We start from the raw sequence: 17,145 nt of genomic DNA, 5'->3' as shown, positions 1-17,145 counted from the left end.
TGATGAATGTAGGTGAGTTATGGTTTGTGGAAAGAAGTGATCTTATGCGTTTTCTGTCACGTCAGTGCTTTAAGCTTCAAACATAATGTTTATGAATCAGGCCCTTCGGTGTTTGGATCAATCACTTTGTTAAATACACAGTGGAAAGTCAGACCACAGACTGTTTCCACCAGCTGAGCTTCAGCTTCCCTGATGTTATCTTCTGACTCTTTCTCTCAGAATGTCACTGTGAACTGTGCAGATCATGCTGGAACCCTTTACTTCGTCTGTTTCCTCTAAAAGGATTTGATGCAGCTGCTGCACATTGTGCTGAGGACTTTATCTGTGAGTCCAGCTTTTCTCTTCTGTTCTTTGAAAATCCAGCTCTGGCTCTTGGTGAGTTTCTATGTGTATGAATTATTACTGAAAGTTGCCGCAGACCGACTTGTTAACACACCATCAGAATCCGAACCCAACTCTCCGAAGTGCTCGTTAAAATGGAGCAAACTTGAGGATAACTGTGCTGTGGAGCAACTGTCAAAGGTGTGAGAAACCAGAGAGGAGGCGTTTCAGAACTTCCCTCCTGCCGCCGCCTCCTGACTCATCAGTCCGCCCAGCGGCATGTTGCCTGAGCGGGTCTCCTTTCGTTAGTGAGGATCTGGGCAGAGAGAAGAGACGGAAACGGGTATCGGTGGTTATGTAAGAAGAAGAGCTCTGATTCACTCAGTCTCCCGATTCTTCTCGACTGCTTTACGCGCCGCGGACAGATGGAAGCGATGCGTCCACAGCGGTGCGCTCTGCCGCGGCTCTGCCGCCTCCTCCCGCTCTTTGGGCTGCTGCTGCTGGGCTTCACCGTGTCCCCCTCGGCGGCCTGGGATCTGGTTCTCCTCCACACCAACGACGTGCACGCCCGGGTGGAGGAGACGAGCGTCCACTCCGGTAAATGCGGCAGCAACGGCCCGTGTTATGCCGGCGTGGCCCGGAGAGCGACGGAGATCAAGAGGATCCGCAGAACCGAGAAAAACGTGCTGCTCCTGGACGCCGGAGACCAGTTCCAGGGGACCGTCTGGTTCAACTACTTCAAAGGAGCGGAGGCTGCGCACTTCATGAACAAGCTGCGCTATGATGCCATGGTAAGAGACACGGAGACATCTGCAGCAGCCAAAGCAAGAAGAACGAACTCAGGGGGACGTGACTCATCCTCCGGTGAACTCCGCTTCACTTTGCTGGATTCTCAATCACTCAGTACCTGTAGGATCAGCCGAAGACACATAGTACTTTTAGCAGTGCAGATTCTTCTGACCAGCTCATGACTTTGAGTAGGATGTATTAGAGAGTACTGTTACTCATAGTACACTGCTTTTCACAGAGCACTGCACCTAAGAAAGAAATGTTTTCTGTAAATTAGCTTTTTTTTTCCATTAGTCGTTAGTGGTGGAAAAAGTATTTGTAAAAGTACAAATGCTCCATTACCTGTAAAAGTGCACAGGCTTTATGGTTTTTAATAGATTTTTTTTACATTAGCAGTTTTAATAGAAGCTGCGACTCATTGAGCAGCACTGGCATCAGTGTAGAGACACTCACTTCTAAACCATGTATCCACATCACTTTGGCCCTGATGGACTTTGATTCAGGGAAAAGGAAGGTCCCTGTTTATTGACTGTACTTAGTCAAGTTATTGGTTTGGGTCTAAAGGCCTCAGTTGATTTAAATCCTTAATCTGTTTAATAGCAGTGAGTCACATTCACAGGGGCCTGGTGGATCAGTGATATGAACATTTGGTTGACATACAGAAGGCCGCAGGTTCAAATTCCACCCCACCAGGTGTGGCCACACAGGGTGACCCTTGTGCCGGTCCAGAGCCCGGACTGAATGGGAGGGTTGAGGCAGGAAGGGAACGTGCAGATGCCTGAAGGGGTGAACCCCAAGCCGTTGATTTTGAATAGCAGTGACTCACAGAGAAAGACCTGGGTGGATCTGCTTTTTATCTTAGAGCCAGGATTTGGGGAAGGGATTTAGTAACTTAGTGTGTAGCGGTTTTAAATCTGGAGGGAGAACAGAGTTTTTATTGTCACTGCTGAGGTTAATCTCAGAATGAGACCTGGGTTTGCTTCAGATTGGGGCTGGTTTTGATGACTGGGAGAACTGTTCCCTGTTTGTTGGTGTCAAACTCTTCACATGCAGTCAAACATTAACTGTGTTAATGTAAACCCCCAACTCCAATAGGAGGTGTGAAAACACTGCACACTCCTGACTCGCCGGAGAGAAGTATCACGAGCGCAGTGTCGCCTTTGACCAACACAGATCGACCACAACCACTGAACGCTGAAGACCTTTTTTTATCTTCATCCTCTTCTGAAAGCAAGTTTGTCACGTTGCTGTTCCTTTGATACCATCCATCCTCCAGCGTCCTCCTCACCAGCGGGTCAGAACTGAACCCCAGCGAAGTCCAGTTTCCACCAAACAAGCCGCTTCGGGATTTTAGCAAAATGCCACAGCAGTAAGAACAGACAGCTGACCATCGGTGTCGTAAACACGGCTGCTATCCGAAGCATGGGCAGGAATGTGGGCGTGAAGTAAACATGACACAACAGAAGGTTGTCATTACATGAAGCAGGACGACAACAGATGCAGTCAGGGTGGTTGTGGAGAGCTGTGAGGCTTATTTCTAGAAGCAGAGCAGGCGGAGACATTGTGATGGGTGGACAGTTTAAACTGAAATAAACGTTGTGGACTGACAAGGTCAAAGTGTTGTAGAGATGCTGTGGAAGCATTCTGTAAAGAGGAATGGGTTAAAAACCCTGCAAGACCATGTGCAGGGCTGATAACCTGTTATCATTCATCCACGGAAAAGCATTTGCAGATTAAACGCTTTGAGGAGGAACATCTCAAATCATGACTCATTGTGCAGCAAACTTCTTTACCTGACTTTTCGTTGTGTTTTTCAGGCCTTCGGAAATCACGAGTTCGACAACGGAGTGGAAGGACTCATGACGCCGTTCATGCAGAAGATCAATTGTACTGTTCTCAGTGCAAACATCAAGGCAGACAAGTCTCTGGCCCCAACCTTTGGAATCTCTTATCAGCCGTACAAGATCATTGTTGTTGGTGGTCAGAGGGTCGGAGTGGTGGGATACACCTCACAGGAAACGCCTGCTCTGTCCCAACCTGGTGAGTGGGGGCTAGTTTACATGGGTGTGTGGAACACGTCAAGCTGTAGAAATGTCCCACTAGTGGTGTGTTTAGACTAGTCGATTCGCTGACTTAACAAAGGGGAATTTTTTTATATAACTTTTCTGGAAATGGGGTTTGTATTGATTCTCCAACCTGGTCTGACGGGGGGGTGTGAGGTGCACTGCTTCCTCAATCGTGAATTTAAAGAACATGAATTGAAAGCACTTTTTTCTTCAACATCTGCCTGGTTGACGGCTTTATTAAAAGCCTTTTGGTTGTTTACACACACCGTGTAAACCTGTTTGCCTTTGTTCTGCTCACACGTTCTGAAAACGTCACACCCACAATCCAGCCGATGTAAATCCTAAGACTGTAAGTTTCCCACTAAAGTGGCGCCGCAGTCTCTGGATGAAGCAAATCCCAAACGCCAGTAAACGTCTCCAGCTGTGGAAGGAAGCAGACATCTTTTATGGCCTCTGTACATCACAGGCTGTCATAAAACACATGGTGGGTCCTGCTGCCAGAAATAACTGCAGTTCATATGACTGTAGGCTAAAGTTTGCACAAGGAATATGCCCCAAGTTGGTTTGTTAAAAACAATGTTCTGACTGCTGTGAAGCAGCATCTGCAGGGATGTGCTTTCATTCTTTCACGTAGTTTTGTACAATCACATGTAATTGTGCAACAATTGGTTATTATTGCTAAGCACTGGAAGGTAAAACCATAAACAATTTGAAAAGTTAAAATTTGTGAAATATCTCAAAGGCAGAAAGTGTTTGACTGACTCAGTAGCATTTGGTCATTAAATGGACTTGTGCACTTTTTAGCAAATGACTGAGTTATGATTGAGAATGAGTTATCAGCATGATTCGGTTTCCCCCTGAGTGGTTGTGACACTCGTATTCATGTGTTCACTGTAGATCAGGAGCTGAAGCTGCTTAATCTGGATTTGTCATTTTAGGTAGAAAACTGTTGGGAAATATTAAAAAGGAACAATGGGAGAGTTTGGTTTTACAAACCCTTAAATTAGTCAGTCACAGTAAAAACCTGTGGGAGAAGGTCGAAAAGTCATTTTTACATAGCTGCATGAAAACTTCTCTCTGATTGTGATGTCACACAACAGCTGCTGAACTTATGAACAATTGTCAAAAGTGCTTCTTACTACTTTTAAAGAAAAGGGTCTTTGGGCAAATATTGTTTTGATTTTCTATAGTTTCCCGTAGTTTTATTTACAACATTAATCACGTGCAGATCCCTGTAGTTTAATTGTAATAAAATAAACAAACACTCCTGAAACTTTTAACTTGAAATCTACAGTAACATACCACATTAGTCTGAAGGCTCCATGTGAATTGTGAAGTGCTGCAACTTTGCAAATAGTTGATGTTGTGATGTGTAGATTCATTAAACGCGGCAAAGTCACATGGAAATTATACCAAACATGTTGTTAAACTGTGTTGCGCTGTTTATTTATTTTTTTTATCCCAAATTGTTGACATTTTTAGAGGAAATGAATTTTGCCTTTGATGGTTTGTTTATATGCATAGTGTTTCCAACTGTCCCCCTCGTCCTTGATGCTCTGCAGGACCACACTTGACGTTTGAGGACGAGGTGAACGCCCTGCAGCCACATGTGGACAAACTTAAGACGCTGGGAGTCGATAAGATCATCGCTCTGGGACACTCTGGTTTCACCGTGGACAAGAACATCGCCAAGAAGGTCAGAGGAGTCGATGTGGTCATCGGGGGACACACCAACACTTTCCTCTACACGGGTGGTGAGAAGCTGTTTGTGTTTCATGTGTTTATTATTAATTCATTAAATGATAATTATATCATTTAATTATCAATTAAATTAAGATTTATTATAGAAATTAATGTACAATCACCTACAAATATGAACTCATTATTTTACTTTTACTTTTTTTTTTTTACTTTATCATCAAAAACTGATGCTTTGAGGGTCTCAGTAAGAAATCTGACAGCTCTCTTCTTCGGTAAGTGGACATCCAGTGAAATCTGTCCTCCAGCATTTCTTTCTTCAGTCTTTCTGGAAAAAAAGTGCTCTGTGCTGTGAGAAGCTTAGAGAGAGTTAGACGACCAACACGTGGGAGAAAGCAGCCACAGCAGAGCAGGTACCCAACACCCTCATATCCACCTGACGCTCTCTTGTCCAGTCAGCTTTTCAGCTCTCTAGCTGGAATCTCTGCTGCCTGCACTGAGCCTGCAGACTGTTGATGCTTGATGTCGCTGCGGCGTCTACCCTCATCTCTGAGCTGTGTCTTTGGACACTCGAGCGTAAACATGCTGTTGACTCAAGTCTGTACTTAGACGTACTGTACCTATAAACAGCAGGGAACGATCCCTGCCCGACCACAGGAAGTGGTTTAGACCTCAGGCCTCAGAAACTCCGAGAAAATAAATCCTTTTTTCCAGCAGGCGTTTGTGTTCGTGTGTTACACCAGCGCTTTTTGTCCTTGTTTGGACTTTGGAGAGCTGACAGCGACGCATTCAAGGCCTCCTATGAAGTGCGAATGTGAGCTTTAAAATTCCATTAAACCTGCAGCTCTGTGTGTTCCAACATAAACTGGAAGCTTGTGTCTGTCACACACAATAGCAGCTCATGTATTTATGATGACGGATGCGTTGATGCAGTTTTTCCTTTGTGTTTCCTGTAATTGGGTCTAAGAGACGGATTTATTTTCTCAGGGTTCCTGCTGCTGTAACAGGAGTCTGGAGCTTTCAAATGTGCTGAGCGTTGAGTCAGTGAGCCACATGTTAAGCTCTGAATGGACGGAGGATTTATTGTGTTGCCACCACACTGAAGCTGGTTTGTATAGTTGGAGAAGAAAACAACTCGGAATGAGATCTCATGACTGTTCCCACACATCCCCAGATATCTGAACCAATTGTTGTGTGTTCGGACAAAACAAGACATTTGAAGAGGAACTTTGAACCTTTGGATGATTTTATTCATCCAGCGTATCCCAGCTGTCATTAGGTGAGAGGTGGGGTCCACCCTGGACAGGTCTCCAGTCTGTCTGAGGGCCAACACAGAGAGACAGACACAGACAGACAACCGTTCACGCCGGTATTCTGGGCAGACTGGAGTCACCAATGAAGCTAAAACGCACGTCTTTGGACTGTGGGACGAAACCCACACAAACGGGGGGTGAAAGGCTGCCACCTCCAAGCAGACTTGAACCCGGGTCCTTCCAGCTCCTCAGTGTAATATTCACATTTACAATTGGCTATTACAAAGGTTTCTTCATCAGAAACGGATTCAAATGTGTCGTTTTTCATTTCCGATGAAACAAACCTTTACACTAATATAATTTTCACCATTTTACAACAACATTTTCGTTACTTCTGATAGTGAAACATTAGTCACATTAAAACAACTAAATTGATAAACTACTTGGGAATTAACTGTTTCCCACAGTTTGTTGTTCTGATCTTTGTTCTTTCCCCCACTTTTCTTTTCTCAGGAAAGCCTCCGTCTACGGAGCATCCTGAAGGCCCTTATCCCTTCATTGTGCAGTCCGACGATGGGCGGAAGGTTCCTGTGGTGCAGGCCTATGCCTTCGGAAAGTATCTGGGTTATCTCAAGGTAACCTTTGATGAGGCTGGAAACGTGGTGAAGTCCGGTGGAAACCCCATCCTGCTGGACAGCAGCATCTCACAGGGTAAAGAGAAGAGCACGACCTGCCTTCCTCGCTCTTTTTGACAATTTACATTTCCGTGTAGTCAGACACTTGTAGTGATTATGCTGCTGGTAGCTCTGCCAACCGGGACAGTGACCAGCACCTGCACGATGAGCTGGGTTCCACATTCAAAGAGGGTGGATCTGGTCTTTCTGATGTCTCAGTGACATTTCTGGCAGACTTTGTGGGGGACAATCACTGAAGATTGTGTAGTTTTAAATCAAGTTTGCACTGCAGCTGTGCAAACTTCCAAATCACAAGAGTGGAAAACTTGAAGCACTGAGACGTTTGTATCAGAGCTCTGAGGGCTCTGATACAAACAAGAGATTAAACACATTTGACGTGTTATGGTTTCCTGAGATGGGGAGTGTGTATATACCACTAATGTAAATTGTAGTATGTTGGTGTTCAGGGTTTACAACCATTGACTTGTTCGTGTACAGTACCTGAAAGTAGGCGACGTTTACTGTACTGACCTAAAAGCTCTTCTTGAAACAGATCCTGAGGTCCTCGCTGATGTGGACGACTGGAAGAAACATCTGGCAAACTACTCGTCTCAGGTGGTTGGAAAAACTCTTGTCTTTCTAGACGGGGAGTGTCGTTTTAAGGAATGCAACCTGGGAAACCTGATCTGTGACGCCATGGTAGGTCTTTGACTCGTGGATCCTTGAAGGCAAAATCCAGTTTCACTTATGCATCTGACTCTAGGCACCAGCGTCATCAGACAGACACAACATCAAGCTTTGTTCACAGATTAGTAGAAAAGCTGCTGTTTTACGGAATCAGGATGTGATGAATAATGAACGCAACACCGTAAAAACAAAGCACGAGTAGAAGGTTCTACAAGCCTTGTTTACCCACTTTGGACACTGTGGCTCCTCCTCTGAGAACAGCACTGGCCACAGAAGACAGATCCACTAATGACTGAGCGAATTTCCTGTCTCTGTTTCTAGATTGACAACAACATCAGATACTCAGACGGGGGGGAGTGGAACCAGGTCAGCGCCTGCTTATTAAACGGCGGCGGCGTCCGAACATCTATTGACGAAAAAACGAGGAACCGTGCGTCTCAGATTTCTATGACACAAGTCCAAGAAAAACAGTACACACAGGACATAACTTGGTCTTTTTACGTCACAGGGAAACGGTTGAAATCAGCAGAACTTGTTTGTTTCCCCTGTAGGTTCGATCACCATGGAGGACCTGATCTCCGTCTTACCCTTCGGAGGAACCTTCGACCTGGTGAAGCTGAAAGGCTCCACGCTCAGGAAAGCGTTCGAACACTCAGTGAGACGACACGGCCAGGGCACTGGAGAATTCCTACAAGTGTCTGGTATTTGGTTTTATGCATCATTTCAATCTGTGCTAAGCTTCTCATGTCACCTTCATGAAGGAGGATTTATTGCAGTTGACTGTTCAGTTAGACTGAATTAGCTTCTCAGCTGGCTGCAGCTAATATTCTTTAGCCAAGACAATCGAATGTCACGTTTTCTGAAAGCAGGTGCATGTTAGCGTCTCGGCTCTAGACATAGAAATGTCCCAGTAGTGTGGCAGGTGATTATCGGGTGAATGTTGTCCAGATGTTCTGTTTCCTGTGTGGGTGGTCACTTCAAGTTGCCTGTAATTTTTCTCTTAGCTCCACCAACAGGTAAATATTTAAATGTGTCCAACCTCTTAGTTCAAGAACTAATACAAGAGACACTTGGACGTTGTGTTAAAGCCCACTGGAGTCTTGTTGAACCAGGGACCAGAGCAGTCTGACAGATCCATGGTGTGAAAGTGTGTCTGAAAGTTCTCTGGTTGTACAGGACGACTGTCCAAAGCAAAGAAAGTCCACCCACGTGTCCAGGAGGTGGAGGGAGCAGCAGACACCAAGAGCCTAAAACCTACATGGATCAGTAAATTCCCCTCAGTGACGGACGTGGTGATGCGTCCTGGAAATTGCGTCCTACTGACTGTAGTTTCTAGAGTAAATTGGAGCAGAGTTGGATTAAGTCCTCAAAAATATACTTTAGTAAAAGTACAAATACATACACGAAAATGTATTCTAATACAAGTAAAAGTACCCACTGACATTTCTACTTAAGTAAAATCTAAACTAGCGTGTAACATAACTTTGATTAGTAAAAAGAATGTTGTCAAAGTAGACAAAATGAAATCCATGTGAAAAATGTTTTAGTAGAGTAATGAAGTACTTGTACTTGGTTCTTTTGCCACTGGCTTTTCCCTTTGGTTGTTGTAGTTGCCGCCTGACACACCTGCTGCACCTGTTACACACCTGTTAAACTCAGCGCCGGAGTCAAAGTCCAATGTCGAACTGACCTCCGACCGTATTAAAGGACAATTAACAGTCAGCGATAACTTTGCTTTATCACACTGACCGTGTCTCTGTGTCCTCCCACAGGATTCCGTGTGGAGTTCGACCTGTCCAAACGTCCGGGGCATCGCGTGCAGAGCCTCAGCATCCTCTGCACAAAGTGTCGGGTTCCTGAATACAAAGCGGTTCAGGACGAGGCTGTGTATAAAGTGGTGCTGCCGTCCTACATGGTCACAGGTGGAGACGGATTCTCCATGATCAGAGACGAGACGCTTAAGCACGACAGCGGTGAGACTTATGGACTTTGACTGGATTCCGTGTGTTGGAGGCGTTTTATTATGAGCTGCTTTTAATATTTTTCTGTCCTTTCTTTCCGTCCTCCCAGGGGATTTGGACATTACAGTTGTGTCCAACTACATCTCGAAAAGAACCCAAGTATATCCGTCTGTTGAAGAACGGATCAAGATCTACAACTCGGGTTTTGGGCTAAACGGACAAAGTGCACCACTAGTTTTGCTGGTTTCACTTGGACTGTTCTGGACTCTGTTTGGCAGCGTATGAGACTAAATCCACCAGGAAGACAAAAACGTTTTTAACCACATTTCACCCGTTATTTTGAAACCGGACAACATGGCGGCCATTTTTACAGCATCTGTCAGATGTCCACTTTGGACCAAGTTTGGAATAGATTAATAAAAAGGGACTTAGAGCTGCTGTCCCTCCAATGACCACTACAAGCTACACAGTGTATTGTTTTGTAGAAATATGGGGAAAAACCCTTTTTAATCAGTTTTTTATGTGACTGTAAATTTAAATCGAAGCTTCAGAAACGTGATCCATTTTGTTTTTCTACGTAATTTCATTGTACACCGTCAGACCCGATCCAGGTCCCGGTATTTGAGGCATGTTATCGCCCTCCTGAAGGCAGGAGCGATAAGAGTGTCGACAGCTTCGTATTCCTGCAAATCCCACCGAGCTGCAGACGGATTGTCAGAGGACTTTTTCTTGAAGAACAGCTCGTTAAAATTCATTAATTACAAGCGTTGATGTCAATAAAACTCCGTAAATCCAGCAAAGCTGAAATATAGTGTTTGCGTCTGACACAAATGTCCCACAAAACGGAGAAAATCAACGTGAGAAGTAGGTCTGGGGACAAAACTGCAGTCCCGGTTTTGACCTCCTCCGGGAACAAAGCCTGCTCTGTGTCAGGACGCCCTCAGACGACGACGGACGCCTGCTAATTCTCTGAAAGTCCACAGGCTTCACCAGCTGGCACCAGTCTGCAGCAGCACATATCAGGACTTCCTGGAAACAGCCCCCCCCTCCTCCCCCTCCTCTCTGCATTCAGTGCTGAGGAGCTGAGATTCATGAAACTGTGTCGATTTAGCAGCATTTTTTCCAGTCAGACACTTTTGATTCGCTCAGTGTTTTACTAAAGAATATTGTCTGAACACATTTCATCCCAGAATCCGTGTCACTATGGACGATCTCCAGGCCTCACTGTGCTTCTCATTGGAACTCGAACTAGTTTGGTGTGAAAGCTGCCAGCACTGCTCCCACTGATCCTCGGATTTATTGTAAAATGATGAAAATCTCTAGGAACTTTTAATGACGGTGTTTTCTGCAGCAAAGTGACGTAACTCAGACACAGTTACAACATAATTCACTGTTGGTTGGTTCTCTACAGTTTCATCATTATTGCAGTGCAGAGTTTATAAGTTTAAACTGTCACGTGAGAAGCAGAGCTGCTGTGGTCAGTGTCAGTCTTAGTGTAAAAAAAATGCAAGTTTGTTGAGTTTAATATCCGGAGTTGATTCCATTAAAAGTTTACTATGATAAAAAGAACCGAGTGTCACAGTGAAGTAAGGAAACAGCTGTGCAGCATCTGCAAAATATTATTCTTCCCATTAGGAAACTTCAGTTTTGAAACGGAAATATGTGTTTTTGTTGAGTTCAAGCCCCTCGTCCTCCTGCTACAGGAGGAATCCAGAGAACACGCAGAGCTTTGGGGGAACTTGGACTGAAAGAAAACACAGGAAAGTGCAGTGCCATCAATAAATAGTGTTTTTATTAGTGCATTGATAATAGTCTGGAAAGTAGGTGGTTTTAGGAAATGGTTGAATATTGCACATCCATCGTCCAGGTTGTAGAAACAGGGCTGAGGTCACACGATGACCGCGTCCTTTAATCCCTGCTGAGAAGCAAACGACATGAAACACAGCTTCAGTCTTCCAACACCAGAGCTTGTGAGACTTAAAGTCAAACTAGGGCTTCGTTCCTTTAAAATGCTTAGTGTAACTACGCAGTACAAAATATACTTGCAGCAAACATAACTGTTACTCTGAGAAGGAAGCTACCGGTAACCAGTGTGACTCCGGTAGTAGCTGACGTCTAAAACCAATGCAGATGCACCTCAGCCTACACTGAACCCTGTTCTGTTGACCTCAGGCTCGGTACAGACCCGTTTAACGTGGGGGGTCGACCTGGGCTCTGGGGAACCAGATGTTCGCCCTTACTTCACCTTGTTGTGCTGTGAAACCTGCATCCTGTCATTTACCTTTGAGAGCTCAGGGAACAGCTCCTGCACGGCGATGTCCAGCAGCACGTACGTCATCTGAGGGGACAAAACAACTACATTAGTACGAACAGCAAAATCTTCATATCTGTTCATATCTCAGTCCCATATTTTTATCCACTTTAATTGTGTGAATCTTCCAATTCACCCTCGTATAAACGTTTTTATATACAGGCTGAACAATAAAAATTCATTTTACCTTTTACTGTGAACAGTATTTGATTTACAATTTGCTGACTCTGGAAATATTGTGCAGGTGAAAGAAGTTTGTTCTAGAGGTTTAAAAGTAGGGAATTAAAGGGCATCAAGGCTCGAACTATAAACTCATAAGTCCCAGGAGATTTAAACCAGCCAAGTCTGTTTCCTTTAACCACAGCGACATGTTCCAGAATCGCTTTGCAGATGCTTTATTAGAAATAGATTTTTAAGCAGGGGTTTGATTACAGCAACCTTAAATGACAGACGTCCATATTAGTGTAGGTCTGTGTGATCACATTAAATTATGCATGACGTACATCTGTTACACGTTTTTAATGTGAACCTAAACATCAACTATTTGAGAACTTGATTTCGTTTTTAGTACAATGTCACAAGAAATACTTTAGTATCCATGTTGGAACTCAGTATAATAGCTGCAGTATCAAACATTTTAAAACAAATACAAATTGTAATTACACAATGCTATAAAAAACACACCCTACAGTCACCAGGAGATAGTCTGCACCTTAAGTATCAGTATATTACATGGCTGTGAGCAGGGACGTGCTACCACACACTGGTGTATTTGTACTACAAATACGCTGCATTCAGGTGATCTCCATCAAACTGGCTGCTTGGCTGAACCAGTGAGGATTTAGGGGAGTTGATCTGTGTACCTGCTTGTTGAGGAGCGGCTGCTGGATGCCGTCGAAGAGGAGCCGGATTCCTTCGTATTTGGCCTCCTCACCGATGCACTTTCCAACAAAGTCTGAAGTCAAACAAACACAGTAACCTTCAGTTTTCTAAGCTTTGCATCCTGGAGAAATTCATATTACATTATGTTTGACCTATTTAGAAGTCTGCATTTCTGTATTGCATTAAACCGACGTTTGGACAACGTCCCTTAGCATATGCTTTAACAAATACCTGATATGTTACCAAATATTCAGTTCGTCATCTGCTCTAAAAGTGTTTACATTTTCCCAGGTTTAACCTGAAAGTAAGATTCCTCCACTGTTTCTCTTTGGGGAACAATTGTGTTTTGCAGCACATTTCCCGTCTGACTAAGCAGCAGCAGCTTGATCAGACCCGCTCGGCACCAAACAGCACACAGGCCGAGAGCTGCATGCTGCGATTTTGTTTTCTACAGCACCAGGTGCTGAGAACGGGATTTTTTTTTCCAGCCCTCAATGAAGCAACACGTTAATCAGTTGCTATTTTTTGTACTAACTTTAGCTGGTTTGTGCAAATGAAATGATCTCAACTTGAGCTGGCTGCTGCTTGGAATGTTGGTTCTTTAGGCCAAAACGGGCCTAATCGTTGATCTGTTTAATTGTTTTTTGATTGCATCAACACGAGGAAGTGGATGTTAAACAGGATGGGCAGCTTTCAAGCACAAACACAGTCAACCAGGCTTTCAGAGGCACAGGAGATGTAGCCGTTTACTCCACACTTGTTAGGTCTGTTTCAGAAATATAACTGACTTTCTGTTTGTGCAACATCAGAACAAACTCTGTTCTGGATTTGTCACAATATCCACATTTAGTAAAAACGACTGAGACTGTTCAGCTTTAAATTAGTGGGATGTCGCCAGAAGAATTCGACAGCTGTTGATTAAATCGAAAATTCCTCATTCATCACTTGCTGCACCATTGTGCAGCATGTGAGTCTGTGTGTGTCTGCTGTGAGCAGGCAGAGGACGAAGTGTTTATCGGAGTGCGTCTGATAAAAGTCGCTCTACTTCATTCATACATTTATATTAACACCGTTTTACTACTGTACCACAATTTGGTTTACTGACCTGGTAAGTACTTCATCATCTCTTCAAATGTCTGCTTGGCTCGGATTTGTTTGTCTTCTGAGGTTCGCTCCACGTTGTCTTCGTGAAACACGGCATCTGCAGGAAAACGCAATTGAACTTCCACATATTGGAGCGATGTCCCCTCCCATCACTCGAATACAAAGGAGGATAAAACTGCTGTATCATCAAAATAAAGCCAATGACTGGACATTCTCATCACTGCTTTACCAATGTGATGTGACTGACAGCTGCAATCTGCCTCGACTTAATGTAGTAAGCAGTGCACGGTTCAGAAGACAAAACCCGGTAAACGGTTAAAATCCAAACTTCGTTGTGTATAAAAACCATATGCCGACACTTTCATCCAAAGCACTTTACAGTGTGGACAGCAGCTGATCCTGGTGCTGTGTGAGTGGCCACTGGCATAACGGCGATGTTGTATTTGTGGCCTGTCTGACTAAACATACACAGCATGACATCTAACCACCGTGCTCAGCAGCCTCGGAGCACTTTGTTATCAAAATTCATAAGGTCAATATGAGGAAAAAGGTAAAGAAAATTAAAGAGTAGGAGACAAATATTTTTCAAAAGAATCAGGCGTCTCAGTTCCAACATTTGATGTGTGTCTTTGTACTATTTACATCACAAATGTGTTTCCAGTGATTTAGTTACTGCACTGGTTTTTACTGTAGTGTCCCAACGTTTCCAGAATTAATTCTAGCAAATAACTACAGTGGAATTAAAGAGGACAGAATTGACTAAATGCCCCTAGTTGCACTCGTATGGATGGTGAAATGCTGATTGTGCAGCTTCTTCTAACAGTGTGCTGGACTTCACCCTAATGACCATCAAATAGTCACAGGACTTGTAGTGCTGAGGGAATAAGCAGCTCAAACCATGATTCATTATGATGGTTTTCCCACCTCTGAGCTGTGTGATGAGGGACACCAGGCGATGCTCCTGCAGGATGTGCTCCAGTTTGGACTGCATGTACTGATCCACATAGGCCTCGAACGTGTTCTTGAACAGGATTCTCCCAGCAGACAGAAGATGATGCAGAAAGTCTGGCATGTGAAACACAACCCGCCCTATAAATCACAGATGACAGCTCAATACACTGGACTGATCATTAACATGGCTCTCAGGACCTTTTTAAGGCCAAGTCTGTATCTGAAGCAAAAGTTTCACATGAACATGAAACCGACTCACGGGAATATTTATTAGTATTTTATGGCAGATGCTATAAATCTTTCCCCTGATCTGATGAACGAGGACTTTAGTGCGAGTCTCAAGTTTGTTAGAGCCTTAATAACCTCGTCAAAGTGGTGATGAGACTGCTCCTGTATGATCCGTCCTCAAAACAGTTAGTGCTGCTAGTTTACACGTGTGGCCGGAAACGTCTTCATATTACAGGTGTGTCAACACACACACACACTTTAAATCTTGACTCCATTTGATGAATTTTTTCTTCATATTTTTTAAGTTATTACTCCAATGCGATTCCAACAAAAGGTTTAAATCATAGTGCCTCTGTTGGAAGATGTGATGAATTTGGCTTCATAAATCCCCGTTTTCATGTTGTACTTTCATTAGCGTTGGTTGTACAGCGAGTTAGTAAATGCTTAGTTTCAGCTCTCTAGGTGTTAACGTGAGAAAAATAACTTTCTAGGTTGAATTGTGCTCAGAAACAAATCCACGCTTTTATGTTTGACATTTAAACTCTGCTAATTATTTAAACTTTATAGTCTCTGCAGGCCACAACAGAAAGCTCAGACATGTTGACATAAGCACTGCGTTATATCAAACTCCCGCACTTACCAATGTACATCATGAAGTCAAACATGCCATGAACAGGGAGCATTTCCATGTAGTAGTTGGGTCTGTGCCTGCTGTCTGGATTCTCTGACAGGGCAGCATTGTTCTTAAACAGGCTGCTGAAAAGCTGCAAGGGAAATAAACAATTGGTGAAAAAAAAAAGAGTCACACAATGTTAATGTGTTAGATGTGTTGAGTCGACATCACGTCTAATTCCAAGCGACATTTTCGCAATAATTCGCTGGATAAGGTTAAGGCTGCTTTGATTTTCTCAGTGACCAAATTCCATGAAAAAGTCAAAACCGGCTGCCCCTGAACACTTTACATCGTCCCTGTCTGTGCCTCTGTATTCACACTGAAAATAGAAACGTCTGAATCATTTTAACCGTTTATCGTGGAGCCTGTCACAGCTTTCGTTGAGCGAGAAGCGGGGTCCAGCCTGGACAGGTCTCCAGTCTTTCTCAGAACGGACTGTGGGAGGAGACCCATGCAGACTCCACACAGAGGGGCCACAGCTGGCTGGGGATTCGAACCGGGGAAACTTCAAGCTGTAAAACAATCCACCTCATTTTGGAAACAAACGCTAGAATAAGCTAGTGTGTGTTCATGGTGATGCAGTGTTTTCGAACAACAGAGGCTCAAATGGTGGAACATCCAGCTGGGATCTGTCAGTTACCTGGTTCCACCCAAAGCACCACGTGTGTCCTTAAGCGAGACACCCAGTCCCTAGTTACCCAAGCATCATCCCTCCACTGCTCCCTCCAGGGGGATGTCTTAAATGCAGAGACCAAAATTTCGTTGAATCCCGTGTATCATTGGTCATAGTCTTTAGATGCTCAGGATTCTGCAGTGGACTGCAGCATTAAAGCAGCATTAAAGCAGCAAAACATGACAAACCAGGCCCTGAACCCTTGAGCAGCTGAAATCCGATATTAAGGAAGAATGGACTAAAAATAAGTTTGAAAATTCAAGCTGTTGGTCTCAGTTCCCTGCTTTCACAGCGGTAAACAGGCCTTTTGTGCCAACTGCTTTTAGAATCTGCTGGCATCAAATTCAGACTGAGCAAATAAAAAAAAGTCACTCGTGTGATTTGACTAGTTGTAATGGTAGCTTGTAGTCAAACAGCAGACTATTCCTGAAAAGAGAGAAGCTTCCAGAAAAGGTGAAAAGGGCTGGGAGCAGCAGCCTGAGGGGGAGGAATGTTCTGCCCAGAACTGGCAAAACTAGTGTGTGACGTCTGAAGCTTTAAGCGCAGTGGACGGATGCATGGAACTAAAACTACTCCCAGCTTTTCTTAAGTACAGATGGAAACAATTATTTCATTCAAACCATCCAGCAAAGTTGGTAACACACGTTTTCAGCCTTTCATCTAAAAATGCATATTTCCTGTGGAACAGCCTGATCAACCCAAACAGTCTCCAATTAAAACAATTAGTCATTAGAACTTTATCTAATGAGGGCAGCAGCAGTTCCTTCCCTTCATTTTAAACTTCTCTTCTGACTCACAAAAAAAACGCTGCTCAACTTTCTCTGGATAACATCTGTTTATCTAACGTTTAAAACAGGCCGAACAGGAAATCGGA

General features: G+C 43.9%; 2 protein-coding genes across 9 annotated transcripts in view; one reads left to right on the top strand and one right to left on the bottom strand.

Annotated features, from left to right (window-relative positions):
• The first annotated feature begins 273 nt into the window (after positions 1-273).
• nt5e (5'-nucleotidase, ecto (CD73)) lies at positions 274-11,953 on the top strand. Of its 2 annotated transcripts, none has more exons than XM_067482787.1 (9): positions 274-324; positions 2,928-3,150; positions 4,739-4,930; positions 6,641-6,838; positions 7,355-7,500; positions 7,810-7,918; positions 8,040-8,189; positions 9,261-9,461; positions 9,559-11,953. In XM_067482787.1, exons 1-9 carry the CDS (start codon positions 289-291, stop codon positions 9,732-9,734), a joined length of 1,431 nt encoding a protein of 476 aa, XP_067338888.1. In that variant the 5' UTR covers positions 274-288; the 3' UTR covers positions 9,735-11,953. The 2 variants fall into 2 exon arrangements, with proteins under 2 accessions (XP_067338888.1, XP_067338887.1); XM_067482786.1 differs by lacking the exon at positions 274-324 and adding an exon at positions 581-1,112.
• The window catches only part of LOC137102857 (sorting nexin-14-like), a 19,139-nt gene continuing 13,213 nt past the window's right edge, over positions 11,220-17,145 (bottom strand). For 4 of the 7 annotated variants that reach the window (XM_067482776.1, XM_067482781.1, XM_067482777.1 and 1 more), the window contains 5 exons: positions 15,566-15,689; positions 14,671-14,835; positions 13,748-13,843; positions 12,624-12,715; positions 11,220-11,787 (listed from right to left, as the gene is read on the bottom strand). In XM_067482776.1, coding sequence (XP_067338877.1) covers positions 11,686-11,787; positions 12,624-12,715; positions 13,748-13,843; positions 14,671-14,835; positions 15,566-15,689 — 579 coding nt within the window. In that variant the 3' untranslated portion in view covers positions 11,220-11,685. The remainder of the gene's footprint in view (positions 11,788-12,623; positions 12,716-13,747; positions 13,844-14,670; positions 14,836-15,565; positions 15,690-17,145) is intronic. The other 3 variants (XM_067482778.1, XM_067482779.1, XM_067482780.1) reach the window with 3 other exon arrangements.

Source organism: Channa argus, chromosome 17, assembly GCF_033026475.1.
Source record: "Channa argus isolate prfri chromosome 17, Channa argus male v1.0, whole genome shotgun sequence".
NCBI classification, from domain to species: domain Eukaryota; kingdom Metazoa; phylum Chordata; class Actinopteri; order Anabantiformes; family Channidae; genus Channa; species Channa argus.
This window is presented reverse-complemented; position numbering and strand designations above follow the sequence as displayed.

What these genes read in the sequence shown, in the direction of transcription:
- nt5e (XM_067482786.1), top strand. Translation starts at nt 747, where the DNA reads ATGGAAGCGATGCGTCCACAGCGGTGCGCTCTGCCGCGGCTCTGCCGC. An exon ending in GCCTGCTCTGTCCCAACCTG is followed by an intron (nt 3,151 to 4,738) that starts GTGAGTGGGGGC and finishes GATGCTCTGCAG; the next exon opens with GACCACACTTGACGTTTGAG. An exon ending in CACTTTCCTCTACACGGGTG is followed by an intron (nt 4,931 to 6,640) that starts GTGAGAAGCTGT and finishes TTCTTTTCTCAG; the next exon opens with GAAAGCCTCCGTCTACGGAG.